This window comes from Rhinoraja longicauda, chromosome 9, assembly GCF_053455715.1.
Source record: "Rhinoraja longicauda isolate Sanriku21f chromosome 9, sRhiLon1.1, whole genome shotgun sequence".
Taxonomy (NCBI): Eukaryota; Metazoa; Chordata; class Chondrichthyes; order Rajiformes; family Arhynchobatidae; genus Rhinoraja; species Rhinoraja longicauda.
This window is the reverse complement of record NC_135961.1, coordinates 28,717,067-28,742,830: the sequence shown is the minus strand read 5'-3', so window position 1 is coordinate 28,742,830 and position 25,764 is coordinate 28,717,067. Positions and strand designations below refer to the sequence as shown.

Sequence of the window (25,764 nt, the reverse complement as noted above, 5' to 3'; positions counted from 1 at the left end):
ATTGCAAAAGCAAAGATTAGGTCATCGGTAACAGTAAGAACTCTTTTCCATGTAGGGTACATTCACCTCCATAATGGTATGTGTCATATGCTGGTGGAATATTCTTAGACCATTGAGAAACCCTTGGCATTGTCGATTCATTGTGCCATACTTGTATATCGCCCTCTTTCTTTTCTTAATTGGGTTACAGAAACCAAGATTCTGACCTGTTTTATAGGTAAGTCACTTTTTTAAACTTCGAATATAAAAACAAGGAAATCATTGTACAGCTCGATAAATTATTAGTTAGGCTTCAGTTGAATTACTGTGTGCAGTTCTGGTTGCCACACAATAGGAAGTATGTAATTGGATTGGAGAGGGTGCAGAGAATATTTATTAGGATGAACTCTGAGATGGAGCATTTCAGAAATGAGAGTGAATAGATTGGGTTTGTTTTCCTTGAGTGGAGAACGCTGAGAGGGAGATTTGGTTGAAATAATGAGTAGCATTATAGGGTAGTGAGAAAGCTATTTCTGTTGTGGAGATATCTATAACCAGGGAATATTGCTTGAAGATAAGAGATATGAGATTTAGAGTAGATAGACACAAAGTGCAGCAGTAACTTAGCGGGTTGAACAGCATCTCTAGGGAAAAGGTATCGGTGACATTTCACGTCTTCAGCCCTGAAGAAAGGTTCTGACCCGAAACGTCATCTATTCCTTTATTCCAGAGATGCTGCCTGACCCACTGAGTTGCTCCAGCACTTTATATCTTTCTTCAGTGTAAACCGGCATCTGCAGTTCCTTCTTCCACACTGAGATTTAGCGTAGATTTTCTACAAATTCAACCAGTGGATCTGAAATGCAATGCCTGAGGTCCTGGTGGAACACAACATGTAGAAAGAATTTAGATGAATGCTTGAAGTGCCATGAACATAGTGGGTTGAAAGACCTCATTTTGTGCTCTATGACTCAATATTGCACCAGCTATGCCAATATCTCAAGAGCCATAAAACTATGTCATCCAGTAAATTGATAGAACCATTCTTTCACATAGTTAATGATTTCTGTTCTATTTGCATACTTATTTCACCTGATAAGGATCTAAAGTTCAAGGTACAAAACATTCTTATAAAATACAATCTTTTCAGCACTCTGTTCAAAGTCACAGCGACGGAGCCTAACAAGTGTAAACACAAAATGGCTCTTAAGGTGTCTCCGGAGATGGATCAGACAGATCTGATCAAAATAGATGGGAAAGGTAATATTAGTCAAGCCTTTGAAGAAGATGAAGACCAGAAAAGAAGCCCCAGCAATTTGAGGGAATCCATTGATGTTATTGAGCAAACTGAGGAGAGAAATTATGCGGTAAATTGTGACAAAATTAATCAATTTTCAGGACCCTATGCCGGAATGCCCAAGGAGGTCTTGCTCCATTATTCAAGCCAAATGTGTTACAGGCTGCCGAGAGAAATTCTTTTCTGGCTCATTATTGCAGCCACACTAGTTCTGGTAGCCTCTACTATCAGCATTATTGCAATATCTCCTAAATGTCTGGATTGGTGGCAAGCCAGTCCAATCTACCAAATTTACCCTCGATCCTTCAAAGACTCTGATGGGAATGGTGTTGGAGACTTAAATGGTAAGTTGCAATAATTCTAGTGTATAACATAAATGTAGTTTGCATTTATATTGCAAAATAGTTGTCAAATCTAAGAAGTTGATTTGGAGCCTGCAGTCTCCTTTAAACAAAAAAATATGTTAAGAAGTGATAAATACTGGAATATAGATCTTTAGATCCTTACACTAATATTCCAGTACTTACCACATTGAAAGTTGGATGTGTACAAAAGCCTTGTACAATACATTTTAACATGACATCCATCCTCTGCTTATTACCTCAGTGCATGTTATGGGCGGCTAATATCAGTTCAAATTGGCTATTGTTGTGGCAATAGATAATGTTGGAATTCATTCCAGAGACTTTGACAAAACATTGGTGAGAGTAGTGTTGTGATTGCCTAGTATTTGTTTAGAAACCTTGAAAGATGAGCTGGAGAAAAAAAAGACCCCTTTGACAATGATCTAGGATGCCATTGAAATATGCATTTAAATGGCAGAGGATGAGAAGCAATCAAAGTTAAGAAAGATATTAAGACCAAGAGAGTTGATGCAGTGCTGCAATTCTAATCACCTAATGTAGAATCAAGACCATTATACCCAGGTGGAATGCCATTGTTTGCCATCTATATCTTCATCTTCATCACTATCCTCTTTCACTGCTCTTTGTAAGGTGTTCCACCACTCGCAATCCATCAATATCAATCAAAGCCAGGCTTTAACATTTGAATACCACCTCAGCCCTTTCCGCCCCCACCCCCCAAAACTCTCACTTATGGCACAAATTTAATTTAGAACGAGACCAAGTGCTAAAGACCAAGACCAAGTTGGGCCCAAACCTCTCCTGCATAGGTGCAGCAGCCTCTCCTCCCCCCCTCCCCCCTGCCCCCTACCCTCCCTCCCCTTCCCCCACTACCCTCCCCCTCTCCCCCTTCCCTGCTCCCCCCCTCCTCCCTCCCTCCACCCCCTCCCTCCACCCCCTCCCCCCCTCCCCTCCTCCTCCCTACTTCCCCTCCCCCCACTCCATCCCTCTCAACCCCACCTATCCTCCCTCCCTCCCCCTCCACCCCATCCCCATCCCTCCCTCCCCACTCCCTCCCTAGGAGATAGATTTAAACTTTAAAATGTAAATAACTTAAAAAATATAACACCGATTTCAATGAAACTTCTTCCATTCGCATCAAAGGGACGATGTTGAGTAAGGTGGGCCTAAAATTGTTGCGCTATCGTATACCGTTTTGGCTGTAGTTCAGGAACAAACAAACAAACAAACGAGAGTTTTAGCATATAAATGTCATATGTCTTAGTGGCATAGCCATTAGTAGCACCTTCAGGTTTTACCTGTAGAGTATCTTGATGATTTGTCTACTCTGAAAACACATCCTGAAAAAAAAAACTAGGTGTGTGTATAAAATTCCAGTCAAATACATTGCAGTGCAAAGTTCATCTTGATAATTAAAATGTTATAGGGTTTACTAAATGATTAACTTTGCATAAATTATTATCAGTGCCAAAGAAAGGTACTTACATTGTTAATTTCTCGGTGTATTGAATTTTCAGCCCTCACATCTCATAAACCATAAATCTGTTGAAAATCATGGGGAAAAAACATCGTCCTGCTTTTGCTGCTGGTAACCTTTTCCGTCGATTATTTGTTTCAGCAGCTTGTGCCATCTCCTGAGATCTAATGAAAAGTTTTACACCTTAACAATGTGTTTTTTTTCCAATTAATTTTGTTTTGGTTCACTGAACAAACAGTGATTGTTTCTCTCCAGATTTACTGTCTCACCTGCTGAATTTTGTTTTTGGTTTAGATTAGAAATATAGTGCGGAAATAGGCCCTGTGGCCTACTGAGTCCTCACCGACCAACAATTCCCATAGACTAGCACTATTCTACACACTAGGGACAATTTACAATTTTTACCAGCCAAATTAACTTACAAATCTGTATGTCTTTGGAGTAAGGGAGGAAACTGGAGCACCCAGGGAAAACCCACACAGTTACGGGGAGAACGTACAAGTTCCGTACAGACAGCACCCATAGTCAGGATCGAACCCGGGTCTCTGGGGATGTAAGGCAGCAGCTCTATCGCTGACCAGCTTAGTTTTTTTTATCAACTATGGAGATTATTTCCACAACCAAAGGACTCTCCCTGTAACAATAACAAAATAAACTTCCCATTATATAATGCTTTTAAAATAGAGATGGGGGATAGTGGGGATGGAAGTTATAATTGCCAGTGGTGGTACAGTTAAATTCAGATATGCTGAAAAAGGCCAGATTGGATCTACTCATATGTTGGAGGGTTACAAAGCTGGAGTGGGTAGTGCATCATGCAACTAAATGCACAGTTCTTCCAGGGCAACAGCAACAAGGTATTAGAACCATTTCACCCGGGATTCAGTTGTGCATGAATACAAATTTCTGCTATCTTATTAATTTTGTAATTTCTATCCAGAATCTACATTAATTAAAAATGCTACATTGAAATGATTTTTCCTGCTGTTAATAGGAATTAAAGAAAAGCTGGATTATTTTGTGGAATTAAACATCAAAACTATTTGGATAAGTCCAGTGTATAAGTCTCCAATGAAAGATTTTGGCTATGATGTAGAAGATTTTGAAGATATTGATCCAATATTTGGAACAATGGAAGAGTTTGATAGCCTCCTAAGTACTGTACATGACAAAGGTGAGAATTGATAAAAGAAAATTCATGCTTTCTTATTGGCTGCCATTTATATTGCAGTCCCTGCTACCAAGATTGAGAGATTCCAGTCGAAAACAGCAAACAACAACAGCAATGCTTGCAATGCCAATTCAGCAGGTCAGGCAGCATCTCAGGAGAGAAGGAATGGGTGACGTTTTGGATCGAGACCCTTCTTCAGACTGACGTTTCGGGTCTCGACCCAAAGCGTCACCCATTCCTTCTCTCCTGAGATGCTGCCTGACCTGCTGAGTTACTCCAGCATTTTGTGAATAAATACCTTCGATTTTACCAGCATCTGCAGTTATTTTCCTACACTTGCAATGCCAATGTTATTACTCACTCTTAATCCTCTCCCTCCTCCCCCCCCCCCCCCCCCCCCCCCCCCCACCCCAAATATGCTTTATTCATAAATTTACAATTATACTACATGGGACCTTTCTTTGTTGTTATTCATATTTACAAAATGTCAACACGGCAGCAGTTTTTCTTTCCTAAATATTCCATTAGCGAAAAGTTTTTGAGGTTGTAACACCAGGCTCAGCCCCTCAATGTCCAGTGACAAGAGGGTTGTAGACTCTGGTTTTCCTCTTAGACTGTGCAGCAACCGCTCCAAGCTTCAGTTCAAATCTTAGTGCAAAATCCTGTCCTTGAACGTGAAATCTGCCACAAGCTCTGTTATTTTTTAGAAGCATTCTGTCAAATATAACCTGACATCAGTATTTGGGACATTAAGGTTCAGGACTGGACTGATCTATCTGGCACATCATCATGGTGGTCCATTGCTGGGTTGCTGAAAACATTACACAGCTCGGCATTTTTAACAATGGGACTCTGGGGGTGGCTTTGAATTTAATTCAGCTCTGCTGGATCAGTCAGCTGCATCGGTTATATAAATAAACTAATTGTGTGCAACACTTGGCTAGTATGTTGCCAAGAGCGAATGAAGCTGCTGGAAGTTGGTCAACTGTTCATCTTGTAAAGACCAGGGGCATGGAGCGCAGAGATTTTGCACATTGCAACTGGCTGCCAACCAACCCTTTGACTTCAGTGATGGTGAAGTTAATTTTCTGCAGGAGATCTCCTGAGTTCGAGGAACAGCAACCATTGGCTCCAGACCAGTTTTATTGATCATTCCTAATTGTTCCAGCCCCCTAAAGTGAGTGGCTTCCTGGCTAATTTCAGAGGCAGTTACTTCCGTTGATCTGGATCTGCATTTTGGCTAGATTGCTTTGGGATGTCCAATTTCCTACCCTGTAGGATGTGATTGAAATTGGATGTTCATATGTCATAATTATCATTTTGGATACAATAGACAATAGGTGCAGGTGTAGGCCATTCGGCCCTTCGAGCCAGCACTGCCATTCAATGTGATCATGGCTGATCATTCACAATGTTCCTGCCCTCTCCCCATACCCCCTGACTCCACTATCATTAAGAGCTCTATCTAACTCTCTCATGAGAGCATCCAGAGAATTGGCCTCCACTGCCTTCTGAGGCAGAGAATTCCACAGATTTACAACTCTCTGACTGAAAAAGTTTTTCATCTCTATTCTAAATGGCCTACCTCTTATTCTTAAACTGTGGTCCCTGGGTCTGGACTCCCCCAACATTGGGAACATGTTTCCTGCCTCTAGTGTGTCCAATCCCTCAACAATCTTATATGTTTCAATAAGATCCCCTCTCATCCTTCTAAATTCCAGTGTATACAAGCCTAGTCACTCCAGTCTTTCAACATTCGAACGTCCTGCCATTCCGGGAATTAACCTAGTGAACCTACTCAGGGCCCTGTACAACTACAGAAGGTCCTCTTTGCTTCGATACTCAACCTTATTGTATGGTATGAAAGTCCATGATACATGCATGTTATGCATTTAAAAACAAATGTACGAAGTTACATGAATACACCATTCTTTTTTTATCATCAATTAAAACAACGGTAATTTTTACCCTTTATTGAAATGCTTTGAAAAACGACCTGAGAACACTTCTATTACTCAAATTTTTATGTTCTTTTTAATTCAAACCACTCAATGAATATACAACCAATGAAAAAAGAAATTCAAGAGGTTAGAAGTCTGAAATAAACACAAAATGTTGGAAATACCAAGCAGCTCATGCTGTGGAAACTACAGCAAAGTTAATGTTTCAGGTCAAAGACTGTCAGAACAGGGATAATTCATAATTCTCCATTAAAATGTTTTCTTTAAAGAATATTTGAAGTACATGGCAGATCATTTATGCATGGTAGCTGAGGATAATGCACAATTGTTATAAAGATTATTTTGGTACGTTTCTGCCTTGCAGATAGGCATCAAAAGCATATTTACAATCTTTAATATTATGTGTCGCCAGGATATAGGGTACAAGTTACATGAGGAGATACAATCGACATGGAAAAAAGGCAATATTACGGTGGTCATGGGAGATTTCAATATGCAGGCAGACTGGGAAAGTCAGGTTGGTACTGAACCCCAAGAAAGGGAATTGTAGAGAGCCTCCGAGATGGTTTCTTAGAGCAGCTTGTAGTGGAGCCTACCAGGGAAAAGGCAATTCTGGATTTAGTGTTGTGTAATGAACCGGATTTAAAAAGGGAACTCAAGGTAAAGGAATCACTAGGAGGTAGTGACCACAATATGATAAGATTTAACCTGCTATTTGAGAGTGAGAAGGTGAAATCGGATGTGTCGGTATTACAGCTGAGCAAAGGGGCTCCAGAGGCATGAGGGAGGAGCTGGCTAAAGTTGACCAGAAAGGGACCCTCGCAGGAATGACTGGAACAGCAGTGGCAGGAATTTCTGGGAATAATTCAAAAGATGCAGGATCTTTTCATTCCAAATAGTCAGAAAGATTCTAGAGGGAGAATAGACAATAGACAATAGACAATAGGTGCAGGAGTAGGCCATTCAGCCCTTCGAGCCAGCACCGCCATTCAATGCGATCATGGCTGATCACTCTCAATCAGTACCCCGTTCCTGCCTTCTCCCCATACCCCCTCACTCCGCTATCCTTAAGAGCTCTATCCAGCTCTCTCTTGAAAGCATCCAACTAACTGGCCTCCACTGCCTTCTGAGGCAGAGAATTCCACACCTTCACCACTCTCTGACTGAAAAAGTTCTTCCTCATCTCCGTTCAAAATGGCCTACCCCTTATTCTTAAACTGTGGCACCTTGTTCTGGACTCCCCCAACATTGGGAACATGTTTCCTGCCTCTAATGTGTCCAATCCCCTAATTATCTTAATGAGGCGACTATGGCTGGCAAGGGAAGTCAAGGACAGTATATGACATTGCAAAGATTAATGGGAAGCCAGAGGATTGGGAAGCTTTTAAAGTACAACAGAAGGTAACTAAAAAGGCAATACGGGGAGAATAGATGAAATATAAAGGTAAGCTAGCCAATAATATAAAATGGGGTAGCAAGAGTTTCTTCAGATATATAAAAAGAGGCAAGAGTTCACGTTGGACTGCTGGAAATTATGCAGGCGAAGTGATAATGGGGAACAAGGAACTGGCAGAGGAATTGAATATCAGTCTTCACAGTGTAAGACACCAGCCACGTGCCTGAAATTCTAGAGAGTCAGGGGGTGGAGGTTAGCGGAGTGGCTATTGCTAAGGAGAAAGTGCTTGGGAAGCTGTATAGACTATAGGTGGATAAGTCACCTGGACCGGATGGACTGCACCCTAGGGTTCTGAAAGAAGTGGCTTTCGAGATTGTGGAGGCATTGACAGTGATATTTCAGGAATCACTAGAGTCAGGAGTGGTCCCAGACGATTGGAAAATTGCTAATATTAACCTACTGTACAAGAAGGGAGCAAAGCAGAATAGTGGAAACTATAGGCCGGTTAGTCTGATTTCAGTGTTGGGTAAGATTTTAGAGTCCATTATAAAGGATGAGGTTACAGAAGTTCAGGTTAAAATAAGCCGAAGTCAGCATGGTTTTGTGAAAGGGAAATCTTGCCTGACAAATCTGCTGGAATTCTTTGAAGTAAATAGCAGGACAGACAAACGGGAGTCAATGGATGTTGTTTACCTAGATTTTCAGAAAACCTTTGATAAGGTGCCACACATAAGGCTCCTAAGGAAGATGAGAGCCAATAGTATCAAAGGCAAATACAAGTATGGAGTACTCGCTGGAGTTTAGGATGAGGGGGACCTCATTGAAACTTACCGAATAGTGAAAGGCTTGGATAGAGTGGATGTGGAGAGGATGTTTCCACTAGTTGGAGAGTCTAACACCAGTCAAAGAGTTAAAGGACGTACCTTTAGGAAGGAGATGAGGAGGAATTTCTTTAGTCAAAGGGTGTGGAATTCTTTGCCACAGGAGGCTGTGGAGGCCAAGTCAATTGATATTTTTAAGGCAGAGATAGAAAGATTCTTCATTAGTACGGGTGTCAAGGGTTATGGGGAGAAGGCAGGAGAATGGGGTTAAGGGGGAGAGATAGATCAGCCATGATTGAATGGTGGAGTAGACTTGCTGGGCCGAATGGCCTAATTCTACTCCTATCACTTATGACCTTATGACTTCATAGGTGGTAGAAAAGAGGGAATATAAACATAAAGGGTGATTTAACACACTTAAAGTGCTTTTGGAGTAGGTTATTATAGGGCAATTTTCCTAAATTTATCGAGGACCTTCACACACTGAGCATCTTTTCTGGGATAATTGTACAAATGTTTGATTCAGATATATTGCAATATGAAAGAGTAGAGTGCATGGCAATTAGTTTAGTTTTGTGATACATTGGTTTTTCCTCTATTATATATTTTAGCACAGTCAGTAATTGAAAATATTACTAACTTTTTTTTTGTCTGCTTTTGGAAAGGTTTGAAACTAATCATGGATTTCATTCCAAATCATACCAGCAATAAACATCGCTGGTTTCAACTTAGCCGGAACCGAACTGGAAAATACACTGACTATTACATCTGGGTGAATTGTAAATCTGAAGTGAACAAAATCACGAGCCCCAACAACTGGGTAATAATGCCAAACTCATCTGTTACTTAATATATCTTTGCTTCCTAGCTCTCTAATTAGTTTATTTTTATTGCAAGTGTTTTTCACGTATTTTAATATTGTCTTTCAGGTTAGCTTCTTTGGATATTCTGCATGGCAATATGATGACGTTCGAGGACAGTGTTATTTACATCAATTCTTGAAGGAACAACCTGATTTGAATTACAGAAATGCTGATGTGCAAGAAGAAATGAAAGTAAGTACCCATAAGTTTCATTTATATCCATGATTTAAATCGTCATGTTTGTTATTGTTAACTGGTGCTACATTATTGAAGTTAATATTGAAAAAATGTATGTTAGAATGCACAGCAATTAAATAATAGGATTAAACTTTGTAATAGATGCTGCAGATATCAAAATCAAATTTTCTTTTCACCAAATATCTGAGTGTATAGTTGAAACCTAGTAATTCAGATCATATTCTGAGAGACAACAGCAAAATGGGACACAAATTAATTATACAAGATTTCTACACACATTTGTGCATTGCCAATTTTCTGCTATAATTTCTGGCAACACTCGGACATAAATGAAGTATTAATAACATGTTGTTTTGAATTTAAATCTGGAACCACCATACTGAAAATATATTAAATTTATCATAGTTGGAAGTTAAAACATGAGAAGATTTATTTCAGTTACATATACAACTGTGTCCATTTAAATTATAAATTATAAAATCATACCAAATTGTATGATTTGGTAGACACAAAATGCTGGAGTAACTCAACGGGAGAGGCAGCATCTCTGGAGAGAAGGAATGGTTGACATTTTGGGTTGAGACCCTTCTTCAGAGTCAGGGGTGGGGGAGTCTAGTGATATGGAAGGGTAAGGTGTGAAAATGACAGATCAAAGCAGACGAAGATAAGGAAATGTAGAATGGTTCATTGTTAGCTGAAGGGAAGGTGACAAGGAGGCTTACAATCAGTAAAATTAAACAGAAGGGCAGTGAAACTAGTCAGAGAACTAGGGTGGAGGAGGGACGGAGAGAGAGGGAGAGCAAGGATTGCTTGAAGTTAAAGAAATCAATATTCATACCTCTGAGTTGTAAGCAGCCTAAGTGAAATATGACGTGCTGTTCCTCCAATTTGCATTAAGCCTCACTCTGACAGTGAAGGAGGCCCAGGACAGAAAGGTCTGTATGGGAATGGGAGGGGGAGTTAAAGTGTTTAGCAACTAGGAGATCGCGTGGGCCTAAGTGGACTGAGCGAAGCTAATTTGGTAAAGATTATGTACAGTATATGTGGATGTGGAGGTACATTTAGCGTTGTATGCAATGTGATATGACTTTTTCTGTATCATTAAACCAGCCACTGTTGTTAGCCTGCGCTGAAGTAGGTTTATTAGTATTTTTTTCAAAATATACGTGACTGACTAGTGTTTCACTTTTTCTGCTATTTTGTAGAATGTATTAAGATTTTGGTTGAAGAAAGGAGTTGATGGCTTCCAGGTGAATGCAGTGAAGTATCTATTGGAAGCTGAAAGTCTAAGAAATGAACCTCAAGTCAACTTAACCCAGAATCCAGTGAGTTACCTGACACAATTTAAGACTGATATGAAGTGAGTGGTGACACATTGTGCAGACTGTGTTCATTAATGTGAGACCTCCCTCCAGAGCAACCACTCCAGCTTGCCCTGGGACTTGTGAAGATGCTTTAGAATGGTGGTGGTTAGCAATCGCATATAAGAAGGAGGATCACTATATTGTAATATACGGTGACAAAGGCGTACATGGAAAAGATAGTACAATAGATATGTCACTTAAATAGTAATCCTTCATGGCAGATGAAGACTTTAAATTTAACATTTTTATACATATATACACCGATAGAGCCAAAACATTATGACCACTGACAGGTGAAGTGAAAAACATTGATTATCTTGCAAACAATGGCACCTGTCAAAGGGTGGAATGTATTAGGCAGCAAGTGAGCAGTCAGTTCTTGAAGTTGATGTGTTGGATGCAGGACAAATGGGCAGGAGTAAAGACCTGAGTGACTTTGACAAGGGCCAAATTGTAATGGCCAGACGACTGGGTCAGAGCATCTCTGAAACGGCAAGGCTTGTGGGATGCTCCCGGTCAGCAGTGGTGAGTACCTACCGACAGTGTTCCGAGGAGGGACAAACCACAACCGGTGACAGGGTGTTGGGCGTCCAAGGCTCATCGATGCACGAGGGCAATGAAGGCTATCCCGTCTGGTCCGAACCGACAGAAGGTCTACTGTGGTACAAGTCACAGAAAATTTTAATGGTGGTCATGGGAGGAATGTGTCACAATACACAGTACATCACACCCTGCTGCTTATGAGGGTGCGTAGCTGCAGACCAGTCAGAGTGCCCATGATGACCCCTGTCCACTGTCAAAGACGCCTATATTGGGCATGCGAGCATTGGAACTGGACCATGGAGCAGTGGAAGAAGGTCGCCTGGTACGATGAGTCCTGTTTTCTTTTAGATCACGTGGATGGCCGTGTATGTGTGCGCCATTTACCTGGGGAAGTGATGGCACCAGGATGCACTGTGGGAAGACGACAAGCCAGTGGAGGGAGTGTGATGCTCTGGGCAATGTTCTGCTGGGAAACCTTGGGTCTGGCCATTCATGTGGACGTCAATTTGACACGTGTCACCATTCTAAACATTGTTGCAGAGCAGGTACACCCCTTCATGCCAATGGTATTCCCTGATGGCAGTGGCCTCTTTCAGCAGGATAATGCGCCCTGGCACATGATACATAGAAAATATAGAAAATAGTTGCAGGAGGAGGCCATTTGGCCCTTCGAGCCAGCACCGCTGGTGAAGTGTTCACGGTGTTGCCCTTGCCTCCAAATTCTCCAGATCTCAATCGGATTGAGCATCTGTGGGATGTGCTGGATCGACAAGTCCGATCCACGGTGGCTCCACCTCATAACTTACAGGACTTGAAGGATCTGCTGCTAATGTTTTGGTGCCAGGTACCACAGGACACCCTCAGGGGTCTTGTAGAGTCCATGCCTCGGCGGGCCGGCGCTGTTTTGGCGGCACACGGAGGACCAACAGCATATTAGGCAGGTGGTCCTAATGTTTGGCTCATCGGTGTATATATATATATATATATATATATATATATATACTCCAGCATTTTGTGTATGATGTGTATGATGTAGAGAGATATAGAACAAATGAATGAAAGATATGAAAAAAGTAACAATGATAAAGGAAACAGGTAATTGTTAGCTCTAGCTAGGTGAGAACAAAATGCTGGTGTAACTTGGGTGGGGGAGGGATGGAGAGAGAGGGAATGCAGGGGTTACTTGAAGTTAGAGAAATCAAGATTCATACCCCTGGGTTGTAAGATGCAAAATATGAGATGCTTTTCATCTAATTTGCATTTAGCCTCACTATGACAATGGAGGAGGCCTCGGACAGAAAGGTCAGTGTGGGAATGGGAAGCAGAATAAAAGTGTTGAGCAACCGGGAGATCAGGTAGGTCCTGGTAGACCGAGTGAAGGTATTCAGCGAAACGATCTCCCAGTCTACGTTTGGTCTTGCCAATGTACAAGAGTCCACATCTTGAACAACGGATACAGTATTAGATAGTAGTAGTAAATTTATATCCTGTCCTCATTGTGTCTAACATGTAGCTTGAGACCCCTCTTAGGAACATAGTTTCCCCGTTAAAATGGACTCACACCACATCAAACACAGGCAGGTTTATGACTGCTGGTGAGAAAACAAACTCAAAAGTCAACCTTGGCCTCACTGGATAGATCGGCTCAAACAGTGTTTGTAATCACCTTACAGTTCAAAAATAGACAAATTCCTACCTTTATAATGATGTCACTCTGGGTGAATTCTGACATATTTAGTTGTAAGAAACTAGACATCCAAGAGATGGTGAGATTCATCAACAACAACAGGTATAGTCCATCTCTGTCAGTAAAGTCATGGCCTACTGACATAGAGTCATCAAGCATGGAAACAGGCCCTTCAGCCCAACTTGCCCATGCAGACCAACATGTCCAATCTACACTAGTCCTACCTGCGTGCATTTGGCCCATATCCCTCCAAACCTGTCCTTTCCATGTATGTGCAATAGTCCCTGCCTCAACTACCTTCTCCGGCAGCTTGCTGCATACCACCACCCTTTGTGTGGAAAATGTTACCCCTTAGATTCCTATAACATTTTTCCTCCTTCACCTTAAACCTAAGACCTCTGGTTCACGATTCACCTACTCTGGGCAAGAGATTCTGTGCATCTACCCAATCTATTTCTCTCATGATTTTATGCACCTCTATAAGATCACCCCTCATCCTCCACCGCTACATGGAATTAGACCCTCGCGTCCTGGCAACATCCTCGTAAATCTTCTCTGTACCTTTTCCAACCTGACAACATCTTTCCTGTAACATGGTGCCCAGAACTGAACACAATACTCTAAATGCGGCCTCACCAATGTCTTATATAACTGCAACAAGACCACCCAACTCTCAATACTCTGACTGATGAAGGCCAATGTGCTAAAAGCCTTTTTGATCACCCTATCTACCTGTGAGGCCACCTTCAAGGAACAATGTACCTGCACTTCTAAATCCCTCTGCTCTGCAACATTCTCCGGAGCCCTACCAGTCCTGCCCATGTTAGAATTTTTGAAATGCAACACCTCACATTTCTCTGTATTAAATTCCATCAATCATTCCTCAGCCCACCTGGCCAACCGATCAAAGATCCTGCTGCAATTTTTGACATCCATCTTCACTATCTGCAATACCACCCACTTTTGTATCATCTGCAAGCATGCTAATCTTGCCATTCTTTCACTACCAACAACTCACAGGAACGACACGTTCAATAAATGTAGATGAGTTTGAGAAGCTAAAAATTAGAAAGTAAACCTGTTGATACCACAATGAGGCCACGAGCATAAGGAACAGCTGACAGAACATTGCAGGAGAGATGTGATTTACATGGAAGATGCCAGGATGGCAGTGGGAAACATTTTGGCAATGGGGGAAGATTGAAGCAAGCGTTATTTTTTTTTAAACTGAGAATAAATGGAGAAATATATTTAAGGTCTATAAAATGAAGGGACCTGGAAGGAATAAAGAGAAATAATATATTTGCATTAGAAGAGGAGAGAGAGATTTAAAGTGTTTGGTAGGAGGGTTAGAGGAGAGAGGTTTTCACCCAGAGGGCTACAGGGTTCTTTAGATTCCTGCATGAATAGATAATGGAGATAGAGGTCACATTTAAACAGTAAAAACACATACATGTGTGGAGCAAGGCTATTTACAAAGAAGCGGTGGATACCTGGAACGGTGCCAGGATTGTTGGAAGCAGACACCACACAGCATTTGAGAGGTTTTTAGATAGACAATGGATATGCAGGGAACAGATGGATGTAGAGTACGTGTAGGCAAAGGAGATTAGCTGAACTTGACATTATGTTTGCCGCAGATATTATGGGCCACAAGGCCTGTCCTGTGATGTAGTGTTCTATGTGCTATATATGTGAGCAAATGTGACCTGCTGCATTATGGACTGTACTGAAAGATGGGATGAGTTTAGGTCTCTTTTTCAATGGCACAGATGCAATGGGCCGAATGGCCTTCGTCTGAGTCATTAATTTTCTCTGATTTTACTGTTTCCATGATCCAAAAGAAGCACCTCAGCTGATTCAATTTTGCACATTACATCAATAATGTTTGTTCGTTTAGATCCAACAAAGACTATGGGACCAGCTGTTGTGTTGAAGGCTTGTATCCGGAATTAGTTGGCCTGCTGGCAAGAATGTGATGGAATTCTCTCCAGTTGCCAAGATGAATGCATTCCCAAAAATAATCAGCATGTTCAACCGCATCCAGAATAAACAGGAACTACCAATAGACTGGTGTGGCTGCACTGTGTATGATCTGTAAAATGAGCTTCAACAACTAGCCAGGAATTATTTTGCTGTCAGCTTACAAGCCTGCAACCTCTACTTCCCAGAAGGACAAGGTTAAGTGATTCCCCTTACAATCATGCACTATCCTTCCCTGGAATGACATCACCATTTTTGTCATTGCTCAATCAAAATTTTGGAAATACCAATCTTATAGCAGTGCAGATAAATCTTCACTGCAAAGTCCTTTGGGTCAAGATGGCGTTTAATTCTGGCCTAACCAAGGAATGAAAAACAGATGGTTAAAATAATGTGTCTGGTTTGGAGGGATATGGGGCAAATGCAGCTCAATGGGACTAGTTTAGGTGGGGCATCTTGGTCAACATGGATGAGCTTGGCTGAAAGGCCTGTTTCCGTGCTGCACAACTCCATGTCCTGCAGTCTGTACTATTCATAACTTTTATATGGTGCTCTGACGATTGTATTAATGAAATGTTTTAATTTAAATTTCCAGAGTAACATCACATCATATAATGAGCTATATCATGATTACACAACCACACAAGTGGGAATACATGACATTGTCCGCAGTTGGCGACATGTTTTGAATGAGTTCAGTACAGAACCAGGCAGATACAGGTAAGGAATGACTTGGACCTATATGCTAGTTTGCTGAAACTCCTTGAGGTGCTCAAAGATGGGCTCACATGCAATAAATGTTCCCATCTAGGTGGGTGAGACAGCAAAGCCAATAGACAGCAATGGGTTGGTCAGTGGTGGTAGTAAAAGAGAATGTTTGCTACGGTACTGGAGGAATCTCCAGGCCTTGCTGGAGCCAGCAGAACAGGAAAGACAGCACCTTTTCACGCAACATTCTTTCAATGTTGGCGTGGAGTGTCAGGTTTGATTGTCATAAGGCCATAAGTGAAAGAAGTCGAATAAGGCCATTCAGCCCATCAAATCTACTCCATTCAATCATGGCTGATCTATCTCTCCTTCCTAATCCCATTCTCCTGCCTTCTCCCCATAACCTCTGGCACCTCTAGTAATCAAGAATCTATCTATCTCTGAGGGAGAGCCAGTGGATGTGGTGTATCTGGACTTTCAAAATGCCTTTGACAAGGCCCCAACTAAGAGATGAATGTACAAAATTAGAGCACACGGTATTGGGGGTAGGGATTGACATGGATAGAGAACTGGTTGGCACACAGGAAGCAAAGAGTAGGAATTAACGGGTCCTTTTCAGAATGGCAGGTAGTGACTAGTGGGGTGCCGCAAGGCTCGGTGCTGGGACCCCAGTTGTTTATAATTTTTATTAACGATTTAGACGAGGGAATTAAATGTAACATCTCTAAGTTTGCGGATGAAACAAAGCTGGGTGGCAGTGTGAGCTGCGAGGAGGATGCTATGAGGCTGCAGGGTGACTTGGATAGATTGGGAGAGTGTGCAGAAGCATGGCAAATGCAGTATAATGTGGATAAATGTGAGGTTATCCACTTTGGTGGCAAGAACAGGAAGGCAGATTATTATCTGAATGGTGTCAGATTAGGAGAAGTGGAGGTGCAACGACACCTGGGTGTGCTTGTACATCAGTTACTGAAAGTAAAGCATGCAGGTACAGCAGGCAGTGACAAAAGTCTTCATTGCGAGAGGATTTGAGTTTAGGAGCAAGGAGGTCCTACTGCTGTTGTATACGGCCCTGGTGAGACCGCACCTGGAGTATTGTGTGCAATTTTGGTCTCCTAATTTGAGGAAGAACATTATTGCTATTGAGGGAGTGCAGCGTAGGTTCACCAGGTTGATTCCCGGGATGGCGGGACTGACGTATGATGAAACAATGGGTCGACTAGGCTTGTATTCGCTGGAATTTAGAAGGATGAGAGGCGATCTTATAGAAACATATAAAATTCTTAGAGGATTGAACAGAGTAGATGCAGGAAAAATGTTCCTGATGTTGGGGGGAGTCCAGAACCAGGGGTCACAGTTTAAGAATAAGGGGTAATAGAAACATGGAAAGATAGGAAATAGGTGCAGGAGGCAATTTGGCCCTTTGAGCCAGCACCGCCATTCATTGTGATCATGGCTGATCATCCACAATCAGTAACCTGTGCCTGCCTTCTCCCCATATCCCTTAATTCCACTAGCGCCTAGAGCTCTATCTAACTCTCTTTTAAATTCATCCAGTGAATTGGCCTCCACTGCCTCCTGTGGCAGAGAATTCCACAAATTCACAACTCTCAGGGTGAAAAAGTTTCTTCTCACCTCAGTTTTAAATGGCCTCCCCTTTATTCTTCGACTGTGTCCCCTGGTACTGGACTCCCCCAACATTGGGAACATTGTTCCTGCATCTAGCTTGTCTAGTTCTTTTATAATTTTATACGTCTCTATAAGATCCCCTCTCATCCTTCTAAACTCCAGTGAATACAAGCCCAGTCTTTCCAATCTTTCCTCATGACAGTCCCTCCATCCCAGGGATTAACCTCGTGAAGCTAAGCTGCACTGCCTCAACAGCAAGGACGTCCTTCCTCAAATTTGGAGACCAAAACTGCGCACAATACTCCAGATGTGGTCTCACCAGGGCCCTAGACAACTGCAGAAGGACCTCTTTGCTCCTGTACTCAAATCCTCTCGTTATGAAGGCCAACATGCCATTAGCTTTCTTCACTGCCTGCTGTACTTGCACGCTTACTTTCAGTTACTTCCTTTCTATAAGACGTATAACCCTGAATATTCAGTTCCCAGTCCTGATCCTTCTGCAGCCACGTCTCTATAATCCCCACAATGTCATACTTACCAATCTCTAACTGAGCCTCAAGCTTATCCACTTTACTTCTTATACTTCGCATTCACATATAGTACTTTTAATCCTTTGGTCATCTCAACTTTCACATCGATTCCTATTACACTTGGCCATTTTCTCCTATTCCTTTGTGAGCTTTCTGTCCCGTTAATTCTGGTGTTTCTTAATTTTTCCTATACTCCCTTTCCCTTTAACTCCATCCTTGTCTATCCCATTTGAACCCCCCCCCCCCCCCCCACACTATTTAGTTTAAACCCACCCGTGTAGCAGTGGCAGACCTACCTGCCAGAATGCTGGTCCCCCGCCTGTTGAGGTGCAACCCGTCCCTTTTGTACAATTCACCCTTACCCCAAAACAGATCCCAGTGGTCTAAGAATCTAAATCCCTGCCCCCTGCACCAGCTCCTCCGCCACACATTCAGATCCACTATCTCCCTATTCCTGCCCTCACCAGCAGAACGAACTGGAAGCAAACCGGAGATAACCACCCTGGAGGCCCTGCTTTTCAGCCCTCTTCCAAGCTCTCTAAAGTCGCGCTGCAGAATATCTTTCCTCTTCTTCCTGACGTCGTTTGTGCCGACATGCACTACCACTTCCGGCTGCTCACCTTCACTCTTGAGGATGCTCTGCATTCCGTCCGTGACATCCTGGATCCTGGCACCAGGGAGGCAAGGACTGGTAGGGAGGTGGGGCCATTTAGGACTGAGACGAGGAAAAATGTTTCCATCTAGAGTTGTGAGTCTGTGGAATTCTCTGCCACAGAAGGCAGTGGAGGCCAATTCATGGAATGTTTTCAAGAGAGAATTAGATTTAGCTCTTAGAGCAAAGGGAATCAAGGGATATGGGGGAAAAAATGGAACGGGGTACTGATTTTGGATGATCAGCCATGATCATATTGAATGGCGGTGCTGGCTCGAAGGGCCGAATGGTAAAGGAGCCTGAAAACTGTAACATCCAGGTTCAGGTACAGCTTCTTCCCGACAGCCATCAGGCTGTTAAATACTACAACCTCAAATAAGCTCTTAAGGGCGGCACGGTGGCGCAGCGGTAGAGTTGCTGCCTTACAGCGAATGCAGCGCCGGAGACCCAGGTTCGATCCTGACTACGGGTGCTGTCTGTACGGAGTTTGTACGTTCTCCCTGTGACCTGCGTGGGTTTCCTCCGAGATCTTCGGTTTCCTCCCACACTCCAAAGACGTACAGGTTTGTAGGTTAATTGGCTGGGCAAATGTAAAAATTGTCCCTAGTGGGTGTAGGATAGTGTTAGTGTGCCGGGATCGCTGGGCGGCGTGGACCCGGTGGGCCGAAGGGCCTGTTTCTGCGCTCTATCTCTAAATCTAAATCTAAACTTCAATAGACTATTATTATTATTATTGCACTACTATTGTTTATTTTTTGAGTATGTGTGTGTATGTATATATATAGATATGTGTGTATATATATATATATATATATGTATATGCATATATATATATATGTGTGTGTGTGCACTTGTGTGTATGTGTATATCTACACACTGAACGTTTTTTTTCTCCGTTTATCATATTGTTTACAGTGCACTATATTTACATATTCAGTTGTGCCAGTAAGAATTTCATTGTTCTATCTGGGACACATGACAATAAAACACTCTTGACAACCTCTGACACCTGTTCTAATCAAGAATCTATCTATCTCTGTCTTAAAAATATCCACTGACGGCCTCCACAGTCTTCTGTGGCAAAGAATTCCACAGATTCACTACCCTCTGACTACAGAAATTTCTCCTCATCTCCTTCCTAAAAGACCGTCCTTTAATTCTGAGGCTACGAACTCTAGTCCTAGACACTCCCACTAATGGGAACATCCTCTCCACATTCACTCTATCCAAGCCTTTCACTATTCTGTATGTTACAATGAGGTCCCCCCTCATTCTTCTAAACTCCAGTGAGTACAGGCCCAGTGCCGACAAATGCTCATCATAGGTTAACCTACTCATTCCAGGGATAGTAAACCCAAGTCCAGAGCAGAGATAGAGTGTGCTATTACAGAACCCAACAGGCCATTGATTTGGGTCATGATTATTTATTTATTTATTTCCGTAGCAATGTCAGCTACCTTTACAGATGTAACTTTTAGAAATACTATAAATTCATAATCAAAGCAAGATCAAGCAATCAGGAATGCTCATTAATTGTGTGTTTATGGACTTGCAGTTATCGTTTAATACCAAAGTTGATCATAGATTAAAGGTAGGAACCTTTGCTTGCCTGAAGAATCTCCTGCTAGCTACTTGCTGTGGTCAGTTACTTCTTGAAGTCTGTGCCCGTGCATTGTATTATGAAACTTAGAAACAAGTTGGAGGTCAGATGTCAGTGTGTTTGATCTACCCCTGCTGCTGGACTCAGTTCTGAATGGGGTGTTTACCACTGGTTCTGAAAGTGGTTTTTCTTTTCAATATATCACTTGTAAGTTTTCAAGGTTTCCTTTTTAATCAGTTAAATCCATTTGAGCTGCTTATGTCTCTGATCGTGGATATCTAAAAGCAGATAGGCCATTGGGTCAGTCTGGGGTCAGGATACTGGAGTCTGCGGGCTCAGGACTCTTACTTGGAAGACTGATTTGCTTCACTGGAAGTGTGGACACTTGAACCCATGGGGCAAGAGTATGTGGCTGCAGGACTCTCTGCAGGCAGTGAATGCGAGCTGCGTTTTGGATTGAGCATGATTCAGCCCTTTGCTCAAATGAGCCATAGCCTCACTTTTCTGACGTACCTTTAGAAAGGAGATGAGAAGGAATTTTGTTAGTTAGTGGGTGGTGAATTTGGGGAATTCGTTAGCACAGATGGCTGTGGAAGTCAAGTCGATGGATATTTTTAAGGTGGAGATTGACAGATTCTTGATTAGTAAGAATGTCAAGGGTTATGGGGCGAAGGCAGGAGAATGGGGTTGAAAGGGAAAGATAGATCAGCCTTGTTTGAAGGCAGAATAGACTTGATGGGCCAAATGGCCTAATTCTGCTCCAAGAACTTAGGAAATTCTTGACCCGATTCATACCTCAAGAGTTTATTGTCACAAGGTTAAGACGATACGAATTGATTTCTTGTGAGTATAGAATCTTCTTTTTTCCATGTCATCTCTGCAGATTTATTATGACTGAATCCTATGATAATGGAGAACTTTATAAGACCATGATGTACTATGGAACACCGTTACAGCAGGAAGCTGATTTTCCCTTTAACTTCTACCTGATTGATCTCGATAAAGACATGTCAGGAAATGGAATTTTTAAAATTGTAGATTATTGGATGCACAACATGCCAGAAGGAAAATGGCCAAACTGGGTGGTACGTCTTGAAGTTCAAACACTTTTATATATCAAATAGTCAATGATCTTTATACTTTGGTTTACTATTTTCAACAACTCATTCGCTAGGTTGTTTCCATAAGCATTATCTATCTCTTTATTTTAACATGGAGCTGCCTCTTTGCCGAAACCTAGAAAAATAAGAGCAGGAACAGGCCATTCAGCTGGTCCCACCATTCAATATGATCATGACTGACCCTCTCTGACATGATATTCCTACCATTTCACCATACCCCTTGATGCCTTTTATCTTTAGAAATGTGTCTCCTTATTAAATAGATTCAATTACTTGGCCTTCACGGCCTCCTGTGCAAGTTTCTGAGAGAAGCAATTATACCTAATTTCAGTTCTACCTTATTCCATACGCCGCCCTCCCCTCACCCCTCCCTCCGCAACAAAAATATCCTTCCTAAGAAAGCCTGCTGAGCCAGACAGAATTATGTATAATTTTCCTCATTCTTTGAAATGCTAGTGAATACAGGTGTAGTTGACCCAATCTCATCTCGTACGACAGAATTGTGAACCTTTGTTGCACTTCCTTTATGGTGAGTAGATTCTAGATTAGGACCAAAGTCCACACTTCAGATGTGATCTCACCAAGGTCTTGAATAACAATAATTGCTGTAAGATTTTCTTGCTCCTTCTTGCATGAAGGCCAATACAGGTAACCCCCATGTTAAGATGGAGCAGCGAAGGGGATGTTTGCATTCTTAAATAATGGTTGATATCATGATTTTCTGTAACACAATGCTGTGTCACCTGTAGATTTGTGAAGTGCAAGTTGAAAAAAAGTTTATTTTTTCATATAAATTTCACATGCATTTTTATTCCATATCCCAGGTCTATGGTAGTGAATTATTAATTTTGAAGGGCAAATTCCCATTACCCGTACTGCTGTAACACTGGGATTGCTTGTATATTATTTGCCACCTTTAACTGCTTGTTTCACTTGCATAAGCCAAAGGTACATCAACATTTCCCCATCTATCACCATGTAATAGATACTCCACTTTTCTGTTGTTCCCACCCTAATTGAATATCTTCACATCAGTTCCCACTATGTTGCATCTGCTATGTATTTTCTCACTCACTTGACTTGTACAAATCGCCTTGAGAAGTGAATGGAATGGGATTCTGTTAGTGGTGAATGTGCATCTACAGCACAAAACATCTCCTATTTCAACAGGATAGTTGAAATAGACCTATACTTTGTTGATCTCATGAGATGGCCTATTTGGTAAATAAAATGATCAATTTGAAGAAAATAGTGGTCTAGTTCCAGGGTTGAAATGAAGGCTGAATAACAAGAAGAAAATTGAATAATTTTAGGATTTCTTAGTTTCATTCAAAGATGTGTGGTCATTGTTATACCCTAGGTATTGTTATTCAGTGTTCAAGTTTTGTATGGTTGTTTGCTTTGATGTTATTTAAAATAATGTTTTTGACTTTTAGGTAGGAAATCATGACAATTCACGTGTTGCGTCCCGTGTTGGTGTGCTGTATACTGATGTTATTAATATGCTTCTGATGACGCTTCCTGGAACTCCTGTCACTTACTATGGGGAAGAATTGGGAATGGAGAATATACATGTACCTGAAGATGAGATTCAAGATCCTTTTGGGAAATTTGATCCTGTAAGTACAAAACTGTATATCAATTAAAAAAAAACATTTAGGGAGTTAGACCAATGATCTTTTGTATTTCGGAGTTTGAGTTGAATTTAATACAAATTGCTCGTATGATGTAACTCCCTAATCTATTTGTTGGATGTAACAGACCTACATGGGTTCCAGCAGTCTTCATTCAATTTGTAGTAGGCATCTTATGAATGTCCAAGACTGACCAATTAAGTCCATCGAATGTCACTAAGATCATGCCAGGCCAGCGCCACGGCAGCACAGAGGCGCAGCGGTAGAGCTACTGCCTTGCAGCGCCAGAGACCCGGGTTCGATTCTGACTATGGGTGCTGTCTGTATGGAGTTTGTACGTTTTTCCCCTGACCTGTGTGGGTTTTCTCCGAGATCTTCGGTTTCCTCCCACATTCCAAAGACGTACAAATTTGTAGGTTAATTGGCTTGGTATAAATGTAAATTGTCCTTCGTGTAGGGTAGTGTTAATATGCGGGGATCAATGGTCGGTGTGAACCGTTTCCGCACTGTATCTCTAAACTAATCTAAACCAGACTGCCTGGTCTCATAAAATACCTGAATAAAATTCCTCTAACATAGTGTCACCTTCAAATGTGTGGCAAGGGTGCACTTACTAACAGATAGATACCTAATTTCTTTGATAAATTCCTCAATTTGCAAGACAGAGGAAACATCAATACTGTTTTTATATTTCAAAAGAAACTAAAATATAAATCCATAATTTGCATCCAACCTGCCAAAAAGCATGAAACTACAGTTCATAAATAGATGACAATGTCAACTAGGGGTTAACATGCAGGTCCACCACTGATTTTCCGGCACCATTGGTTCCAGAGCCTTGCTGGATTATCTGTTTTGCCAGACCAAATAGAAGTCACTGTCTCTGAGGAGTTGAAAGATACTGGAAATGTCTGCCTGGACCACTGAAGGGCCGAGATACTGGTCTGCAAAGTTGGCCTCAGAAGTCAGCAATGGGAATGGATCTAATGGCTCCAGCTGGACCGAAGTTCCAGAGCCCTAGCTGCAGGGGGCAAATTCAATCCGCTGATCACCCGCGGAAATCCTGATGAGGTTGAGATCGGCTGCCTCACCCAGCCTAGGTGACATATTTACAGGGGGACTTCTAAGCGGGATTTCAAGTGCGCTCTCATAATTTTGTCTGGATTGAAGGATTGTAGGACCATCAGTTGCTGTAAAATCGGTGGTGGACCTGTACTCTGAATTGTTTGGGTTCTACTTCTTTCATACTATAGAAATAACAAATCGAAATGAAGTAATATGAACAAACTTTAGAAGTATTTTACATAGAAAAGTCCATGATAATACAATAGCTGACAGTTTATCCATATGTTGTTGCAGACACAAAATCGAGATCCGCAGCGCTCACCAATGCAGTGGGATACTAGTGCCAATGCTGGTTTCAGCACAGCAAATAAAACATGGCTGCCCATACACTCCAACTACATGACGGTAAATGTGGAAGTAAGTGAGACAACTTTTCATATTATTTACACCAAAGTCAATCATGTAAAACAACGACTAAAACGGAACTTTATTCCTGGTGGTTGAAGGATTTGAATATAATAAAGTCAGAAATTAAAAAGAAAGATCCCTCACCCAATTATCAATACTTTAGGAAGGAAAGCCAAAAAATGCTGGAGTAACTCAGTGGGCCAGGCAACATCCAAAGGAGAACATGGAAAGGTGATGTTTTGGGTCGGGACCCTTCAGTTTGAAGAAGGATCCCAACCTGAAACGTCATCTATCCATGTTCTCCAGGAATGCTGCTTGACCTGCTGAGTTACTCCAGCATTTTGTGTCTTTCCTTGGTAAACCAGCATCTGCAGTTCCTTTTTTCAGCTATCTATGCCTACGCTATTATTGGTGTTCTTGCGATCTTGTGATTCATGCAGAACTTTGATTATGCTAATCTAAACTTCCTCAGTGCAATATTTCTTATGTAATTCCTTTGACAGGTTGAAATGAAAGAACAGAACTCCAGCCTGATCCTATACCGTGAGCTTAGCTCACTTTGCCAGAATGAATTGCCTATCCACCGGGGATGGATGTGTTACATTTGGAATGATACAGATGTGTTTGCATATGTGAGAGAACTGGATGGGTTGGATTCTGCCTTCTTGATTGTGTTAAACTTTGGTAAAACTTCAATGGTTAATCTGGCAAGCAAAGTTCCATATCTACCCAAAGAAGCAAACATAAGAGTTGGTACCGATTCTAATAAAAAGGGAAATAAGGTTCAGACAGCATCCATTGTAACTAGTGCTGGAGAAGGTCTTGTATTGGAATACAGAACACACAATCCAGTGCACAGTATGATGGAATTCAAAGACAAGTGCTACATTTCACAGAAAGCATGCTATTTGTCTTCACTTGGTTTACTATACAAGAACTGTTAAGTTTACATTTTTTTTACAGATGTTCTGTAGATTAATCAATTCATGGTACAGGAAACAACATGTTAAATAAATACTCTATTTGTTTTTGATCTATGAAAACCCCCCCACTAATAATCTGCATTTTTGCATGCTATATTCAATTCTGTTTAAATTTCTCATCTGCCGAAAGTGTAAGTTCAGACCCTACATCTTGAAACTCCGTCCCCTTACTAACCTAGCTTTATTGTATGACTCCAAGCACACTAATATCACCAATGCTACCCCGTTTCAGCACCTCTCCACCCCTTTCCGTATTCTGCAGAGACCATTCCCTCCGCAACTCCCTGGTCAACTCATCCCATCTCACCCAAGCCACCCCCTCCCCAGGT

The 25,764-nt window shown here is 41.7% G+C and overlaps 1 protein-coding gene across 1 annotated transcript; it reads left to right on the top strand.

Moving 5' to 3' along the window:
* The first annotated feature begins 840 nt into the window (after positions 1-840).
* Positions 841-25,672, top strand: slc3a1 (solute carrier family 3 member 1). Its single transcript, XM_078405839.1, is given in 11 exon segments — positions 841-951; positions 954-1,620; positions 4,113-4,292; positions 9,133-9,287; positions 9,397-9,522; positions 10,734-10,853; positions 15,701-15,825; positions 21,108-21,309; positions 22,782-22,964; positions 24,339-24,461; positions 24,956-25,672. Coding segments are annotated over 11 exon segments (2,433 nt in total). The 3' UTR covers positions 25,397-25,672.
* Positions 25,673-25,764: the final 92 nt, after the last annotated feature.